The sequence below is a fragment of the Oncorhynchus tshawytscha genome, linkage group LG07 (genome assembly GCF_018296145.1).
Source record: "Oncorhynchus tshawytscha isolate Ot180627B linkage group LG07, Otsh_v2.0, whole genome shotgun sequence".
Taxonomy (NCBI): domain Eukaryota; kingdom Metazoa; phylum Chordata; class Actinopteri; order Salmoniformes; family Salmonidae; genus Oncorhynchus; species Oncorhynchus tshawytscha.
The window spans coordinates 68,174,995-68,192,454 of record NC_056435.1 but is presented as its reverse complement, the minus strand read 5'-3'; the positions used below and the strand labels follow the sequence as shown (position 1 = coordinate 68,192,454).

General features: G+C 43.8%; 1 protein-coding gene across 2 annotated transcripts in view; it reads right to left on the bottom strand.

The window, feature by feature from the left end:
• The window catches only part of dock3 (dedicator of cytokinesis 3), a 427,692-nt gene that overhangs the window by 97,679 nt on the left and 312,553 nt on the right, over positions 1-17,460 (bottom strand). For both annotated transcript variants that reach the window (XM_042324863.1, XM_042324864.1), the window contains exons 12-13: positions 15,462-15,609; positions 2,773-2,861 (exon numbers count right to left, since the gene is read on the bottom strand). In XM_042324863.1, coding sequence (XP_042180797.1) covers positions 2,773-2,861; positions 15,462-15,609 — 237 coding nt within the window. The remainder of the gene's footprint in view (positions 1-2,772; positions 2,862-15,461; positions 15,610-17,460) is intronic.

The following is a 17,460-nucleotide window of genomic DNA, read 5'->3' as shown; positions in this document are numbered from 1 at the left end:
ACATGCTGGTAGAAATGAGGTAAAACTGATTTCAGTGTTCCTGTATTAAAATCACCGGCCACTAGGAGCGCTACCTCTGAATGAAGCATTTTCTTGTTTGGCTATGACCCTTTACAGCTCGTTGAGTGCGGTCTTAGTGCCAGCATCGGTGTGTGGTGTCTAAATAGACAGCTACAAAAACTACAGATGAAAAGTCTCTTGGTAAATAGTATGGTCTGCAGTTTATCATGAGGAATTCTAACTCAGGCGAGCAGAACCTAGAGACTTCCTGAATAGCACCAGCTAGATTTATACTTTCCATGTCCTTGTTCAGCAATGACTGAGAGAAGTATAGTATATTACAGCTATTGATGTCCCGTTGATAGGATAGTCTCAAATTAAGCTTGTCCAGTTTATTCTCCAGCGATTGCACACTAGCCAATAGAACTATGCGGATGACACACAGCTGTACATTTCAATGAAACATGGTGAAGCCCCAAAATTGCCCTCGCTAGAAGCCTGTGTTTCAGACATAAGGAAGTGGATGGCTGCAAACTTTCTACTTTTAAACTCGGACAAAACAGAGATGCTTGTTCTAGGTCCCAAGAAACAAAGAGATCTTCTGTTGAATATGACAATTAATCTTAATGGTTGTACAGTCATCTCAAATAAAACTGTGAAGGACCTTGGCGTTACTCTGGACCCTGATCTCTCTTTTGACGAACATCTCAAGACTGTTTCAAGGACAGCTTTTTTCCATCTACGTAACATTGCAAAAATCAGAAACTTTCTGTTCAAAAATGATGCAGAAAGATTAATCCATGCTTTTGTTACTTCTAGGTTAGACTACTGCAATTCTCTACTTTCCGGCTATCCGGATAAAGCACAAAGTAAACTTCAGTTAGTGCTAAATATGGCTGCTAGAATCCTGACTAGAACCAAAAAATGTGATCATATTACTCCAGTGCTAGCCTCTCTACACTGGCTTCATGTCAAGGCAATGGCTGATTTCAAAGTTTTACTGCTAACCTACAAAGCATTACATGGGCTTACTCCTACCTATCTTTCTGATTTGGTCCTGCCGTACATACCTACACGTACGCTACGGTCACAAGACGCAGGCCTCCTAATTGTCCCTAGAATTTCTAAGCAAACAGCTGGAGGCAGGGCTTTCTACAAAAGAGCTCCATTTTTATGGAATGGTCTGCCTACCCATGTGAGAGACGCAAACTCAGTCTCAACCTTTAAGTCTTTACTGAAGACTCATCTCTTCAGTGGGTCATATGATTGAGTGTAGTCTGGCCCAGGAGTGTGAAGGTGAACGGAAAGGCTCTGGAGCAACGAACCGCCCTTGCTGTCTCTGCCTGGCCGGTTCCCTTCTTTCCACTGGGATTCTCTGCCTCTAACCCTATTACAGGGGCTGAGTCACTGGCACTAGGAGGGGTGCGTCACTTGAGTGGGTTGAGTCACTGATGTGATCTTCCTGTCCGGGTTGGCGCCCCCCCTTGGGTTGTGCCGTGGCGGAGATCTTTGTGGGCTATACTCGGCCTTGTCTCAGGATGGTAAATTGGTGGTTGAAGATATCCCTCTAGTGGTGTGGGGGCTGTGCTTTGGCAAAGTGGGTGGGGTTATATCCTGCCTGTTTGGCCCTGTCAGGGGGTATCATCGGATGGGGCCACAGTGTCTCCTGACCCCTCCTGTCTCAGCCTTCAGTATTTATGCTGCAGTAGTTTATGTGTTGGGGGGCTAGGGTCAGTTTGTTATGTCTGTTATATCTGGAGTACTTCTCCTGTCTTATCCGGTGTCCTGTGTGAATTTAAGTATGCTCTCTCTAATTCTCTCTTTCTCTCTTTCTTTCTCTCTCTCCCGGAGGACCTGAGCACTAGGACCATGCCTCAGGACAACCTGGCATGATGACTCCTTGCTGTCCCCTGTCCACCTGGCCGTGCTGCTGCTCCAGTTTCAACTGTTCTGCCTGCGGCTATGGAATCCTGACCTGTTCACCGGACGTGCTACCTGTCCCAGACCTATTATTTGACCATGCTGGTCATTTATGAACATTTGACCATCTTGGCCATGTTCTGTTATAATCTCCACCCGGCACAGCCAGAAGAGGACTGGCCACCCCTCAAATCCTGGTTCCTCTCTAGGTTTCTTCCTAGGTTTTGGCCTTTCTAGGGAGTTTTTCCTAGCCAACGTGCTTCTACACCTGCATTGCTTGCTGTTTGGGGTTTTAGGCTGGGTTTCTGTACAGCACTTTGAGATATCAGCTGATGTACGAAGGGCTATATAAATAAATTTGATTTGAACTATATGATTATCCTACCAATGCAGTCCTATCTCAGTGGCTGATCCTGAGAACTGTGTTCTATAACTGGTATGTCAATGACATGTACATTATCTAATTGACTGTCTAAAAACTTAACTAGCCTTCAGATCCTTGATTCCTCCGGTCCTTGATTACGCAATCTCTCGCGTCCCTCTCAAAGCTCATTGGAGGAGGAGATCCGACGGGAGGGACATTGGATTCTCTCCTCTAATGAGCTTTGAGGAGGGAAGGCCCTTGATGTACACACTATCAACTAAGAGAATGACATTCATATTTGTAGGCTACCAATTACAGACATTGTTGGAGTGAAGGGAAATTATGAGATTGTGTGTCATCCCTGTGAAGGGTTGGACAGGGTACGGGACACACACACACAAACACACACTCACTCACTCACTCACTACCTGGGGGGCCTCAATAGTATAACCGTGTAAGTACCAGAGTCAGGGGTTAGGTTAACATACCATAGTTGGTGCTGGGAGCTGTGTACTTGGTGCTGGATTTTCTTATGATGTTTTCATGGATCTGGTACCACTCGTTCTCATTGTTACATCTGTAGGGGAAACAAAGATAGGAAACATCTCTAGGAAACATCTCTAGGAAACATCTCTAGCGGATGTTGTGCATTCAAGTGCATTGGCATTCAACTGTGTGTGTGTCATGTGAGTGAGTGAGTGAGTGAGTGAGTGAGTGAGTGAGTGAGTGAGTGAGTGAGTGAGTGAGTGAGTGAGCGTGCGTGTGTGTGTAAGTGTGAGAGAGATTTTTGCATTCAATTGCATTAATATTCAACTGATCTAAAGAACCTGACTGGATATTTCCTCTGGTAGTTAGAAGGCTACCGTTTTTACGCACTGCAGAAACGAGAGAGAGAGAGAGAGGGAGGGAGAAAGAGAGAGAGAGGGAGAAAGAGAGAGAGAGAGGGAGAGAGAGAGAGAGAGGGAGGGAGAAAGAGAAAGAGAGGGAGAAAGAGAGAGAGAGAGAGAGAGAGAGAGAGAGAGGGAGGGAGAAAGAGAGAGAGGGAGAAAGAGAGAGAGAGAGAGAGAGAGAGAGAGAGAGAGAGAGAGAGAGACAGACAGACAGACAGACAGACAGACAGACAGACAGACAGACAGACAGACAGACAGACAGACAGACAGACAGACAGACAGACAGACAGACAGACAGACAGACAGAAAGAAGACAAAGAGAGACAGAAACACTCTTCCAACAATTATATCTATTCTAGAAAAATCCTCAGCCGCTGGTGTTAGTCTCCACAATTCAGAGGTTACATGTCTACTCTTCACAGATGACTATGCCTGCTGTCACCCACAGCACCTGGCCTAGAGCAGAGCCTGGACCTGCTAGAGCAGTACTCCTAGACCTGGGCCCTGGCAGTAAACACCCACAGCACCTGGCCTACAGCAAAGCCTGGACCTGCTAGAGCAGTACTGCCAGACCTGGGCCCTGGCAGTAAACACCCACAGCACCTGGCCTACAGCAGAGCCTGGACCTGCTAGAGCAGTACTGCCAGACCTGGGCCCTGGCAGTAAACACCCACAGCACCTGGCCTACAGCAGAGCCTGGACCTGCTAGAGCAGTACTACCAGACCTGGGCCCTGGCAGTAAACACCCACAGCACATGGCCTACAGCAGAGCCTGGACCTGCTAGAGCAGTACTGCCAGACCTGGGCCCTGGCAGTAAACCCCAAAAAGACTAAAGTAATGATCCAGAGAAAATCCAGATCTCAGGGAATTAGACCAAAGTTCTCAATTGGTACAAAATATATAGAGTACTGTACACACTACAATTACTTAGTATTAAAAATACACTCAACTGGACACCTTCATGAGGCAGTGAATGAACAGAGAGAGAAAGCACACAGGGCATTCTACGCCATTACATCGACTTTATTCACCACATCACTATGAATCTCCTGCAGAAACAACACCTGTACTTTCTTTTGTTTTACATTTTAACTGTCACGCCTTGGTCGTAGTATATTATGTTTGTCTTCATTTATTTGGTCAGGCCAGGGTGTGACATGGGTTTTTGTGGTGCGTTTTTGTCTTAGGGTTTTGTGGGGTGTCTAGCATAGTCTATGGCTGCCTGAGGCAGTTCTCAATCAGAGTCAGGTGATTCTCGTTGTCTCTGATTGGGAACCATATTTATGTAGCCTGGGTTTCACCGTGTGTTTGTGGGTGATTGTTCCTGTCTCTGTGTTAGTTGTCACAAGATAGGCTGTATAGGTTTTCGCGGTACTTTTGTTTTGTATTTATTTGTTTGTTTGTTTGTTTGTTTGTTTGTTTGTTTGTTCTTCTTTATTAAAGAACATGATTAACCACCACGCTGCAGTTTGGTCCGCTCCTCTTTCTACAGACGAACGCCGTTACATTAACCCAACAGACTCCTCTTTCCCACATCTCCTCTGCCATGTATATAAAGTGAACCTACCCGAAGAGACTCCATATGAAGTGGGAGAAAAGTCAGCAAAGCAAGAGACCAATAGCAAAGCTCAAAAAGCCCCAGTGCCAGAAACAAACTATTCATCTAAACGGAGTCTGAAGGTAGACCCTTACGGACTGTTATGACCCACTTCCTCAACCTAAACCATTTCCTGGGTGAGAGTACACTACGCCCCTAATTGTTCATAGCGTGTTTTACTGATCCTACAAACTCAGATCAGAAAAAAAAGCCTCAAGATGAAATTTGTCCCCGTTGGTCTCATTCTGGAACCTTGTCAGTTCCCTCGCCGTATATATTGACCCCTCTGCTTGACTGGCATTGAGGAGATGTCTGGGAAAAAAAGGCCTCCTCATCATCTTCTTCCTCAGACTCACTTTCCTCCTCCTCATCTCCATCTCCCATCCTGACCACCTGCCCTTCCTCTCTGGTCAGCCCCCTCCCAACTTCTTCTTTCTTCTCCCCCTTTTTCCTTTTCTGCTAGACACCCTCCTCCTCCTCCCCCCCTAGTCTTACACTTCCCCACTATACTCTGCTCATCCACTAGCATAACCTGACTAGACCCAGCATCATCTACACCACCATCCATAACCTGACTAGACCCAGACCCATCTACACCACCATCCACAACCTGACTAGACCCAGCATCATCTACACCACCATCCATAACCTGACTAGACCCAGCATCATCTATACCACCATCCATAACCTGACTAGACCCAGACCCATCTACACCATCTATAACATGACTAGACCCAGCCTCATCTACACCACCTATAACCTGACTAGACCCAGACCCATCTACACCACCTATAACCTGACTAGACCCAGACCCATCTACACCACCATCTATAACCTGACTAGACCCAGCCTCATCTACAGCACCATCTATAACCTGACTAGACCCAGCCTCATCTACACCACCCTCCATAGCATGACTAGACCCAGCCTCATCTACACCACCATCTATAACCTGACTAGACCCAGACTCATCTACACCACCATCGATAACCTGACTAGACCAAGACCCATCTACACCACCATCTATAACCTGACTAGACCCAGCCTCATTTACACCACCATCTATAACCTGACTAGACCCAGCCTCATCTACACCACCATCTATAACCTGACTAGGCCCAGCCTCATCTACACCACCATCTATAACCTGACTAGACCCAGCCTCATCTACACCACCATCTATAACCTGACTAGACCCAGCCTCATCTACACCACCATCTATAACCTGACTAGACCCAGCCTCATCTACACCACCATCTATAACGTGACTAGACCCAGCCTCATCTACACCACCATCTATAACCTGACTAGACCCAGCCTCATCTACACCACCATCTATAACCTGACTAGACCCAGCCTCATCTATACCACCATCTATAACCTGACTAGACCCAGCCTCATCTACGCCACCATCTATAACCTGACTAGACCCAACCTCCTCTACACCACCCTCTATAGCATGACTAGACCCAGCCTCATCTACACCACCATCTCTAGCCTGACTAGGTTCAGCCTCATCTACCCCACCATCCATAACATGAATAGGCCCAGCCTCATCTACACCACCATCCATAACATGACTAGGCCCAGCCTCAGCTACACCACCATCCATAAACATGACTAGGCCCAGCCTCAGCTACACCACCATCCATAACATGACTAGGCCCAGCCTCAGCTGCCTGCGTCTCATTGACCTCAATGTTGACCACACTGCCGTTTGTACTCTCACCTTGTCTACAGCACACAAAGCTCTTATGCCCCAAATCCCCACACTCAAAACACTGTAGACTATCTGTGCTGGCAAATCCTGCGTAGAGACCCTCCCCATGCCTCACTTTAAAATGCACATTTAGCTGTTGCTCGTTGTTATTCAGAAACATGAACACTTTGCCTCCGGAACTAAACAACATGCTTAAAACATTTAAGGATCCGCCCCTTTTTTTCAAATTTCACCTAAAATGACATACCCAAATCTAACTGCCTGTAGCTCAGGACATGAAGCAAGGATATGCATTTTCTTGGTACCATTTGAAAGGTAACACTTTGAAGTTTATGGAAATGTGAAACAAATGTAGGAGAATATAACACATTAGATCTGGTAAAAGAAAATAGTATTTTTTTTGTACCATCATCTTTGAAATGCAAGAGAAAGGCCCAAATATATTATTCCAGCACAGGTGCAATTTAGATGTTGGCCACTAGATGGCAGCAGTGTATGTGCAAAGTTTTAGACTGATCCAATGAATCATTGCATTTCTGTTTGTTATTCTCCTTGTTATTTTGTTTTTGGTGTTCAATGTTAATAAATTATCAACATGGACACTTACCACGCTGCATATTGGTCCGATCCTTCATACTCCTCGTCAGAGGAAGACGAATATCATTACAGAGAGACTCATTTAATTGAGATGGCCACCTGAGTATGAGGTAGGAATCCATTATTATACAGTGTTTTGGGAATTTTATCCTGCAGTGGGAACATACTGTATCTCCAACTGTTCATGTTTTCTTCATCCCATTCCATCCAGTGTTTCTATGTAGTGAAGTGGATAGTGGATTCTAAGCATCTAAGCATCACATCATGTGTTATGTGTGTTATGTTAAAGGCATTATGTAAATAGTAAAACTGTCTGCTGTATGGCACTTCTCTTCCACTTCCTAAGGGCTTGCCTCCAGCTGCCCTGGGCACTTCTGGTATACAATGCCACCTTACACAATGTGTGTCCCAGGAAGTTGTTCTCTTCACACGTTTCCCATCTCTGCTGTAATGTTATGTGCTTCTGGATTTGTTCTGATTGTTCCAATAACTGAGGCAGGCTGCAGAGGTGTCTTCTGCTCTGTTCTGTTCTATTCTATTCTGTTCTGTTCTGCTCTGCTCTGTTCTGTTCTATTCTGCTCTGCTCTGTTCTGTTCTATTCTGCTCTGTTCTGTTCTGCTCTGTTCTGTTCTATTCTGCTCTGCTCTGCTCTGTTCTGTTCTATTCTGCTCTGCTCTGTTCTGTTCTATTCTGCTCTGTTCTGTTCTGCTCTGTTCTGTTCTATTCTGCTCTGCTCTGTTCTGTTCTATTCTGCTCTGTTCTGTTCTGCTCTGTTCTGTTCTATTCTGTTCTATTCTGTTCTATTCTATTCTGCTCTGTTCTATTCTGCTCTGTTCTGTTCTGCTCTATTCTGTTCTATTCTGTTCTATTCTGTTCTATTCTATTCTGCTCTGTTCTATTCTGCTCTGTTCTGCTCTATTCTGTTCTGCTCTATTCTGTTCTGCTCTCTTCTGCTCTGTTCTATTCTGCTCTGTTCTGTTCTGCTCTATTCTGTTCTGTTCTATTCTGTTCTGTTCTCTTCTGCTCTGTTCTATTCTGCTCTATTCTGTTCTGTTCTGTTCTGCTCTGTTCTATTCTGTTCTGCTCTGTTCTATTCTGCTCTGTTCTGTTCTGCTCTATTCTGTTCTGTTCTATTCTGCTCTGTTCTATTCTGTTCTGTTCTATTCTGCTCTGTTCTATTCTGCTCTGTTCTGTTCTGTTCTATTCTGCTCTGTTCTATTCTGCTCTGTTCTGTTCTGTTCTATTCTGTTCTGCTCTATTCTGTTCTGTTCTTTTCTGTTCTGTTCTATTCTGCTCTGTTCTGTTCTGTTCTATTCTGCTCTGTTCTATTCTGCTCTGTTCTATTCTGCCCTGTTCTGCTCTATTCTGTTCTGCTCTATTTTGTTCTGTTCTATTTTGTTCTGTTCTGTTATATTCTATTCTGTTCTCCTCTACTCTATACTATTTATTCCAGTCTGCAGAGCTCTCCTTGTGTATCTATTCTATTCAACTCTACTGTGTTCTACCCTGTTCTGTTCTATTCCATCCAGTCTGCAGAGCCCTCCTTGTGTATCTATTCTATTCAACTCTACTGTGTTCTACTATGTTCTGTTCTATTCCATCCAGTCTGCAGAGCTCTTCTTGCCTTGCCCCCACTAGAGGTCCTCTCTGTACTGAGAGCCAGTCTGCCGATGTGATGCTCATACAGTCCAGATATGTCTGCTTCTCATGGGCTTCACTGCCATTTTATCCCTCTTAACTTGGCTGTTTTTCTGTTCTGTCCTAACTGCTGTGTGTTTTCTATCTAAAGGCTGATATAAAGGCTGTCTATGACTTACAGCACAATGACTGTGGGACATCATGTTTCCGGTATGAGGGACAATCTACTAAACATACAAAACATGACATAAATCCAAAGATTAGGCAAGGTCAACGTTTTCAAAATACTGTACTTACAGGGACACCTAGCTAATTCATCCACATAACTACAGTATATTATAGCCACTCTACTAGCTAATTCATCCACATAACTACAGTATATTATAGCCACTCTACTAGCTAATTCATCCACATAACTACAGTATATTATAACCACTCTACTAGCTAATTCATCCACATAACTACAGTATATTATAACCACTCTACTAGCTAATTCATCCACATAACTACAGTATATTATAACCACTCTACTAGCTAATTCATCTACATAACTACAGTATATTATAACCACTCTACTAGCTAATTCATCCACATAACTACAGTATATTATAGCCACTCTACTAGCTAATTCATCCACATAACTACAGTATATTATAGCCACTCTACTAGCTAATTCATCCACATAACTACAGTATATTATAACCACTCTACTAGCAAATTCATCCACATAGCATCATGATCTGTCCCTGTCCAATACTAATGCAGTATTCAGCATCATTATCTGTCCCTGTCCAATACTACTGCAGTATTCAGCATCATGATCTGTCCCTGTCCAATACTACTGCAGTATTGAGCATCATGATCTGTCCCTGTCCAATACTACTGCAGTATTCAGCATCATGATCTGTCCCTGTCCAATACTACTGCAGTATTGAGCATCATGATCTGTCCCTGTCCAATACTACTGCAGTATTCAGCATCATTATCTGTCCCTGTCCAATACTACAGCAGTATTCAGCATCATTATCTGTCCCTGTCCAATACTACTGCAGTATTCAGCATCATGATCTGTCCCTGTCCAATACTACTGCAGTATTCAGCATCATGATCTGTCCCTGTCCAATACTACTGCAGTTCATGAGTGAGTGAGATCCTGCTAGCTAGCTATATCCCTGCAGTCTGTCTGTCTGTCTGTCTGTTTGTCTGTCTGTGTTTGCCTGCCTGCCTGTCTGTGTGCCTATCTGTGTGCCTGTGTGTCTGTCTGTCTGTCTGTCTGTCTGTCTGTCTGTCTGTCTGTCTGTCTGTCTGTCTGTCTGTCTGTCTGTCTGTCTGTCTGTCTGTCTGTCTGTCTGTCTGTCTGTCTGTCTGTGTTTGCCTGCCTGTCTGTGTCCCTGTCTGCCTATCTGTCTGTCTGTCTGTGTTTGCCTGCCTGCCTGTCTGTGTGCCTGTCTGTCTGTCTCTGTCTGTCTTCTAGCTGGTCTCTAGTTCCCTTTCTTCCCATACCTCATCAACACACACGCACACACACACGCACGCACACACGCACGCACGGCCACGGTGACTCTTCTCCATGACCTCAATGATATGGATATGTCCCACTAAGAGCCCTGGGCCGGTGGATGTGCTGCACAGCACTCTGGAAAGGATCACTTACACCTTATTGAAAAACAGCAGAGTGGATAAAAGTGTGAACGAGGGCATGCTGGGTATGGGCTCGGTGGGTCAGTGTTTGTGTGTGTGCACATTCTGGTGTAACAGGAAGCTGGTGTGACGTTGATGATGAGGGGCTTTCCTGTATGGCCAAATACAGGTGGAGGTGCTTATTGTGGAAGTGGGCTGCTCAATGGACAGCTACATGGATCAGACCTTTACCAGCCCCTCGTGGCACGCTGGGACAGCCTGGGATGGAGGTGCTAGCAGGTGGCGCTGATATTGGTCAGTCTCTGCCACGTACACAGGATTGTAGTACATTGCTTCCAGATTGTGGGCCTGATAAAAAGTAGGACAATGCTGTTGACTAGGTAATGCTCTGTTTCAGCTGTTGTGGGCAGCCTTGCTGTTTGGATAAGGAGCTGCTTTCTGTACTCTTGAGTAACCATGCATAAAAGGAACCTTTGAAATGTTTTGATCCTTTTAAAATGTATCGAAGCATCTCCAAGGTTACCTCATCCTAATACCCAGACAGCACAGAGCCTGTCTCCAAGGATCTCCAAGGTTACCTCATCCTAATACCCAGACCGCACAGAGCCTGTCTCCAAGGATCTCCAAGGTTACCAGACAGCACAGAGCCTGTCTCCAAGGTTACCTCATCCTAATACCCAGACCGCACAGAGCCTGTCTCCAAGGATCTCCAAGGTTACCTCATCCTAATACCCAGACCGCACAGAGCCTGTCTCTAAGGATCTCCAAGGTTACCTCATCCTAATACCCAGACAGCACAGAGCCTGTCTCCAAGGATCTCCAAGGTTACCTCATCCTAATACCCAGACAGCACAGAGCCCGTCTCCAAGCATCTCCAAGGTTACCTCATCCTAATACCCAGACAGCACATAGCCTGTCTCTAAGGACCTCCAAGGTTACCTCATCCTAATACCCAGACAGCACAGGGGCCCGTCTCCAAGCATCTCCATTGATATCTCATCCTAATACCCAGACAATATCCACTGCCTCCTGAGAGAATCTCCTTATCTAAACAAGACACCCACCACAGAGACAATATCCACCTGTGTTCTGACCAATAAAGCATCTGGGCTCATCCAAATACCCAGCAAGAAGACAAGGCTCGTCAACAATGTAGAACCTGACATTTGACAATCAGAGATCGAGAAAGGAGACAGAAAGAGAGAGAGAGACTAATTTAATTGAGATGACCGAAATGACAGAAAGAGAGAGGGAAAAAAGAGAGAGGGGAGGATTGAGAAATACCAAGAGAGAAATAAAAAGAGATCGAGACAGAAATTGAGATCGAGAGAGAGACAGAGACAGAGAGAGAGACAGAGAGAGAGACAGAGAGAGAGACAGAGAGAGAGACAGAGAGAGAGACAGAGAGAGAGCACATGAGAGAGCACATGGGAGAGAGAGCGCGCGAGAAAGCGAGAGCAAGAGAGAGACTGTGATACCTCTCACCTGACTGCCACAGAACCACAGCAACTACAGTCCAGAACTCCCTCCAGTCCATTTCAGCTGATTAGCTCCTAGCCAGCATAGTCACTTCACTGCCAAACCCTGCTCTGATCCAATCCCTTTTGGTGCCAATGGTAACAAAATATTCAACCTGTTCTGGTCTCCTATGTTCTGGAAGTCTCTGCCATTCTCCACAGGGCTATGATGTTGAATATGAGGGATTTTCTTCAAGGATTGACTGTCATATTTGTTTTTAAACTGTCTAAACTGTTAAAATGTCTAAACCAGAACTTTAGACGACATCTACAGTTGAAGTGGGAAGTTTACATACACTTAGGTTGGAGCCATTAAATCTTGTGTTTCAACCACTCCCACAAATTTCTTGTGAACAAACTTTAGTTTTTGGCAAGTCGGTCAGGACATCTACTTTGTGCATGACACATGACACAGGTCATTTTTCCAACAATTATTTACAGACAGATTAAAACTTGTTCTTTCTTATTTATTTATTTATTTATGGGACCACGCAGCCGTCAAACAACTCAGTAAGAAGCCACTGCTCCAAAACCGCCATAAAAAAGCCAGACTACGGTTTGCAACTGCACATGGGGACAAAGTTCGTACTTTTTGGAGAAATGTCCTCTAGTCTGATGAAGCGAAAATAGAACTGTTTGGCCATAATGACCATCGTTATGTTTGGAGGAAAAAGGGGGAGGCTTGCAAGTCGAAAAACACCATCCCAACCGTGGGGGGAGCACGGGGGTGGCAGCATCATGTTCTGGGGGTGCTTTGCTGCAGGAGGGACTGGTGCACAAAATCGATGGCATCATGAGGGAGGAAAGTTATGTGCATATATTGAAGCAACATCTCAAGACATCGGTCAGGAAGTTAAAGTTCGGTCGCAAATGGGTCATCCAAATGGACAATGACACCAAGCATACTTCAAAAGTTGTGGCAAAATGGCTTAAGGACAACAAAGTCAAGGTATTGGAGTGGACATCACAAAGCCCTGACCTCAATTCTATTTGTGGGCAGAACTGAAAAAGCATGTGCGAGCAGGGAGGCCTACAAACCTGACTCAGTTACACCAGCTCTGTCAGGAGGAATGGGCAAAAAATTCACCCAACTTATTGTGGGAAGCTTGTGGAAGGCTACACAAAACGTTTGACCCAAGTTAAACAATTTAAAAGCAATGCTACTAAATACTAATTGAGTGAATGTAAACTTCTGACCCACTGGGAATGTGATGAAAGAAATAAAAGCTGAAATAAATCACTCTCTCTGTCACGCCCTAACTTTAGAGATCCTTTTCATGTCTCTATTTGGTTTGGTCAGGGTGTGATTTGGGATGGGCATTCTAGGTTTCGTTTTCTATGATTTAGTGTTTGTATGTTTTGGCCGGGTATGGTTCTCAATCAGGGACAGCTGTCTATCGTTGTCTCTGATTGGGAACCATTCTTAGGTAGCCCTTTTCCCTCCTTTCTGTGTGAGAAGTTGTCTTTGTTTTGTATAGCCTTTAGCTTCACGGTTGTTTTGGATGGTATATTGTGTCGGCGTCATATGAAATAAAGGAACATGTACGCTCACCACACTGCACCTTGGTCAAGTTCTTTCAACAGCCGTGACACTCTCTACTATTATTCTGACATTTCACATTCTTAAAATAAAAGTGGTGATCATAACTGACCTAAGACAGGGAATTTCTACTAGGATTAAATGTCAGGAATTGTGAAAAAAAGAGTTTTTAAAAAATGTATTTGGCTAAGGTGTATGTAAACTTCCGACTTCAACTGTAGTTAAAAAATACAGTAGAAAAATGTTTTGAACATCTCTGCTTAAATTAGAGTTAAATCAATTATTAAATCAACCAATACCTCAATCAACAGATCAAACAATTGTATCTATTAGCTAGGTGTATGTCGCACGTCACTCCTTCACAGGAGAGGCATTTGAGCGTAATGCGTTTTTTTTTATAGCAGAAATGCCTTCAGGACATATGAACTTTCATGTACCTTAATGACAAAATTGTATTTTATCCTTAAATTACGAGCCCAGTTGGTTTAGCCATGGAAAAAAGTCAGGAAACTTCCCGCTAGCCTATTGGTTAGAGAGTTGGACTAGTAACTGAAAGGTTGCAAGTTCATATCCCCAAGCTGACAAGGTACAAATCTGTCGTTCTGCCCCTGAACAGGCAGTTAACCCACTGTTCTTAGGCCATCATTGAAAATAAGAATTTGTTCTTAACTGACTTGCCTAGTTAAATAAAGGTAAAAAAAATTAAAAAAGAAATTGGCTGAGATAATGGATGGACATGCTGGGAGATGAGTTTTGGATTGGTCTGTCATGCAGCGTGCTTCTGTCTATAAATGTGAGCTGCTCGGTATGTGTTGATAGTCCTATCTACCACACTGTTTTCGAAAGATATAACATCAGCCATCAAGTGTGTAGACAAAGAAGAGCTCTCGTGTAGGTGTACCAAAACATTCAAGGGCTATTTTCTCAAAAGTGTGGTTTACAAGTTTATCAACTTTCAAAGCAGAATGTTCCTCAACTGCAATGTATTATGGGTCTGAGTCTAAAACCTTTATCCAATATTGGACCATACTGGTCTTTATGAACATTTGAACATCTTGGCCATGTTCTGTTATAATCTCCACCCGGCACAGCCAGAAGAGGACTGGCCAGCCCACATAGTCTGGTTCCTCTCTAGGTTTCTTCCTAGGTTTTGGCCTTTCTAGGGAGTTTTTCCTAGCCACCGTGCTTCTATACCTGCATTGCTTGCTGTTTGGGGTTTTAGGCTGGGTTTCTGTACAGCAATTTGAGACATCAGCTGATGTACGAAGGGCTATAAAAATCAATTTGATTTGATTTGATGTATATAAAAAAACTATTTTCAAATATAAATACATAAAACCGAATCGAGGCGGTCGGACACAAATATCAACATGTATTACAGTGTGCTAACATAACCTTAACGCTTAACAGTCGAGTTCAATTTCACTTGTGGAAAATTAGTAAGGAGAATGAAACATTAACAGCAAGTAGTGTTTCTTCAATTCTGACTCGATCAGCATTCAACTTCTGCTTCATTTCCATAGTAAACACATTAACACTGTGTGATGGGGGAAAACATAAGGGCCTAATGAGCCCAACAGAGCAAGACATAACCATTTCTGTTGTGATTGTATTTTTCCAAAGACAAAAGCCTTACAAAAGCAACCATTTTGGTTTAACATAGGGCATAATCACTTTACAATGTTAATATGTTGATTTCTCTATTCTCTATGGCCAGAAGGAGTTCATCATTAGTTGTTCATTGCTGATGGGGAATATTGCATCGGCATTCAGTATTACAAGGGTTTGTTTCCTTTTCTAATATGTCTGAGTCTAATGGTGGACTGGCTATCAGGATGTGACTGGAGTCTGTTTAAAAAGACAATACTGGCTATATAGATATATATACAGCATGCGCAATGTGTGTGTGTGTCCGAATGTGTGTGTGTGTGTGTGTCCGACTGTGTGTGTGTGTGTGTGTGTGTCCGAATGTGTGTGTGTGTATGCATAATGTATGCTCATGTGTGGGTGCAAGTATGTGTGTGTATGCTACTCACGTGTAGACTTTGAGAACAAACTCCTTCTCCTCCTTTAGTTCTGAGATGGTCTGTAGTACATCGCTCATGGCCAGCACTGCACAGCCGTACGGTCTTCTATACTGGACGTGAGGAGGACCCTTCTTAGAGTCATTCAGCAGCATCCGACCTGCACGCGCACACACACGCACGCGCACGCACACGCACATGCACACACACACACACACACACACACACACACACACATACACACACACAGAGAGAGAGAGCGAGAGACCTTATCACAATCACATCATACCATACCATGACCATACCAATGATACACACACATGTAAACAACCCTGTGTGAATATGAAACAATGTAGCTAGACAAACAAACATAACTATGCCTATCCGTGTGTGTATACCATGGATAGTCCTGTCTGAAGGTGTGTGTATACCATGGATAGTCCTGTCTGAAGGTGTGTGTATACCATGGATAGTCCTGTCTGACGGTGTGTGTATACCATGGATAGTCCTGTCTGAAGGTGTGTGTATACCATGGATAGTCCTGTCTGAAGGTGTGTGTATACCATGGATAGTCCTGTCTGAAGGTGTGTGTATACCATGGATAGTCCTGTCTGAAGGTGTGTGTATACCATGGATAGTCCCATGTATACCATGGATAGTCCTGTCTGAATGGGTGTCTGAAGGTGGGGAACACAGAACACAGCAGTGGCAACAACTGCTCTGTGGTCACCGCAGTTAGTCTGCCTGTGTGTGTGTGTGTGTGTGTGTGTGTGTGTGTGTGTGTGTGTGTGTGTGTCTGTCTGTCTGTCTGTGTCTGTCTGTCTGTCTGTCTGTCGTAGTCTAAATGTCACCTGGATCTGAGCAGACAGTAGTAGATTCTGAGAGTAGCCCTAAACAGGGACTACAGATACTGGATGTTAATTTGATCATCCTGTTGTCTCAGGAGTTTTCCTGCACCGCAGGAAATGCAAACTTGTAGTGATGTTTAAAAAGTAGTGCTGAGCGATTAACCAACATTAAACTAATTGACTGAAGTCGGTTCAATTATTTGAATTCCATTTCATAGTTTTTTTTTAAATCCATGAGAAAGAGGGATTTAAAGCAGATGTATCTCTACCTGAAAATACACGATCTAAGTGATTGATATTGGTATTCAGCTGTCATAAAATTATGTCTTATTTACATTGAAGAACTACTAAAATAGTGATTCTGTCAGACAGCAGCTCTGTAGAGATGAGATGATGACTTGGAATTAAATAATAACATCATCAAAGGACTGGCTAATAAGTCTGGCTGCACATCTGACTTACTGCAAATTCAGAAATGATGAGACTAAACTCAACAAAAAGAAGAAGAAACTGTATTATGAAGCCAAGATCAATGACATAAAGAATGATGGAAAAAAAGCTTTGGAGTATTTTAAATGAAATTATGGGCAGAAAGACAAATTCAAAGACAAATCTTTCATCGAATCAGATGGCTTATTCATCACAAAACCATTTGATGAGACCAATTATTTTGAGGATTACTTCATTGGCAAAGTGGGCAAAGTAGGCAAACTTAGGCAGGAAGTGGCATAGTTAAAGTGGCTAGTGATACATGTATTACATAAGGATGCAGTCGATGATATAGAGTACAGTATATACGTATGCATATGAGATGAATAATGTAGGGTAAGTAACATTATATAAGGTAGCATTGTTTAAAGTGGCTAGTGATATATTTTCATCATTTCCCATCAGTTTCCATTATTAAAGTGGCTGGAGTTGAGTCAGTGTCAGTGTCAGTGTGTTGGCAGCAGCCACTCAATGTTAGTGGAGGCTGTTTAACAGTCTGATGGCCTTGAGATAGAAGCTGTTTTTCAGTCTCTCGGTCCCAGCTTTGATGCACCTGTACTGACCTCGCCTTCTGGATGATAGCGGGGTGAACAGGCAGTGGCTCGGGTGGTTGATGTCCTTGATGATCTTTATGGCCTTCCTGTAACATCGGGTGGTGTAGGTGTCCTGGAGGG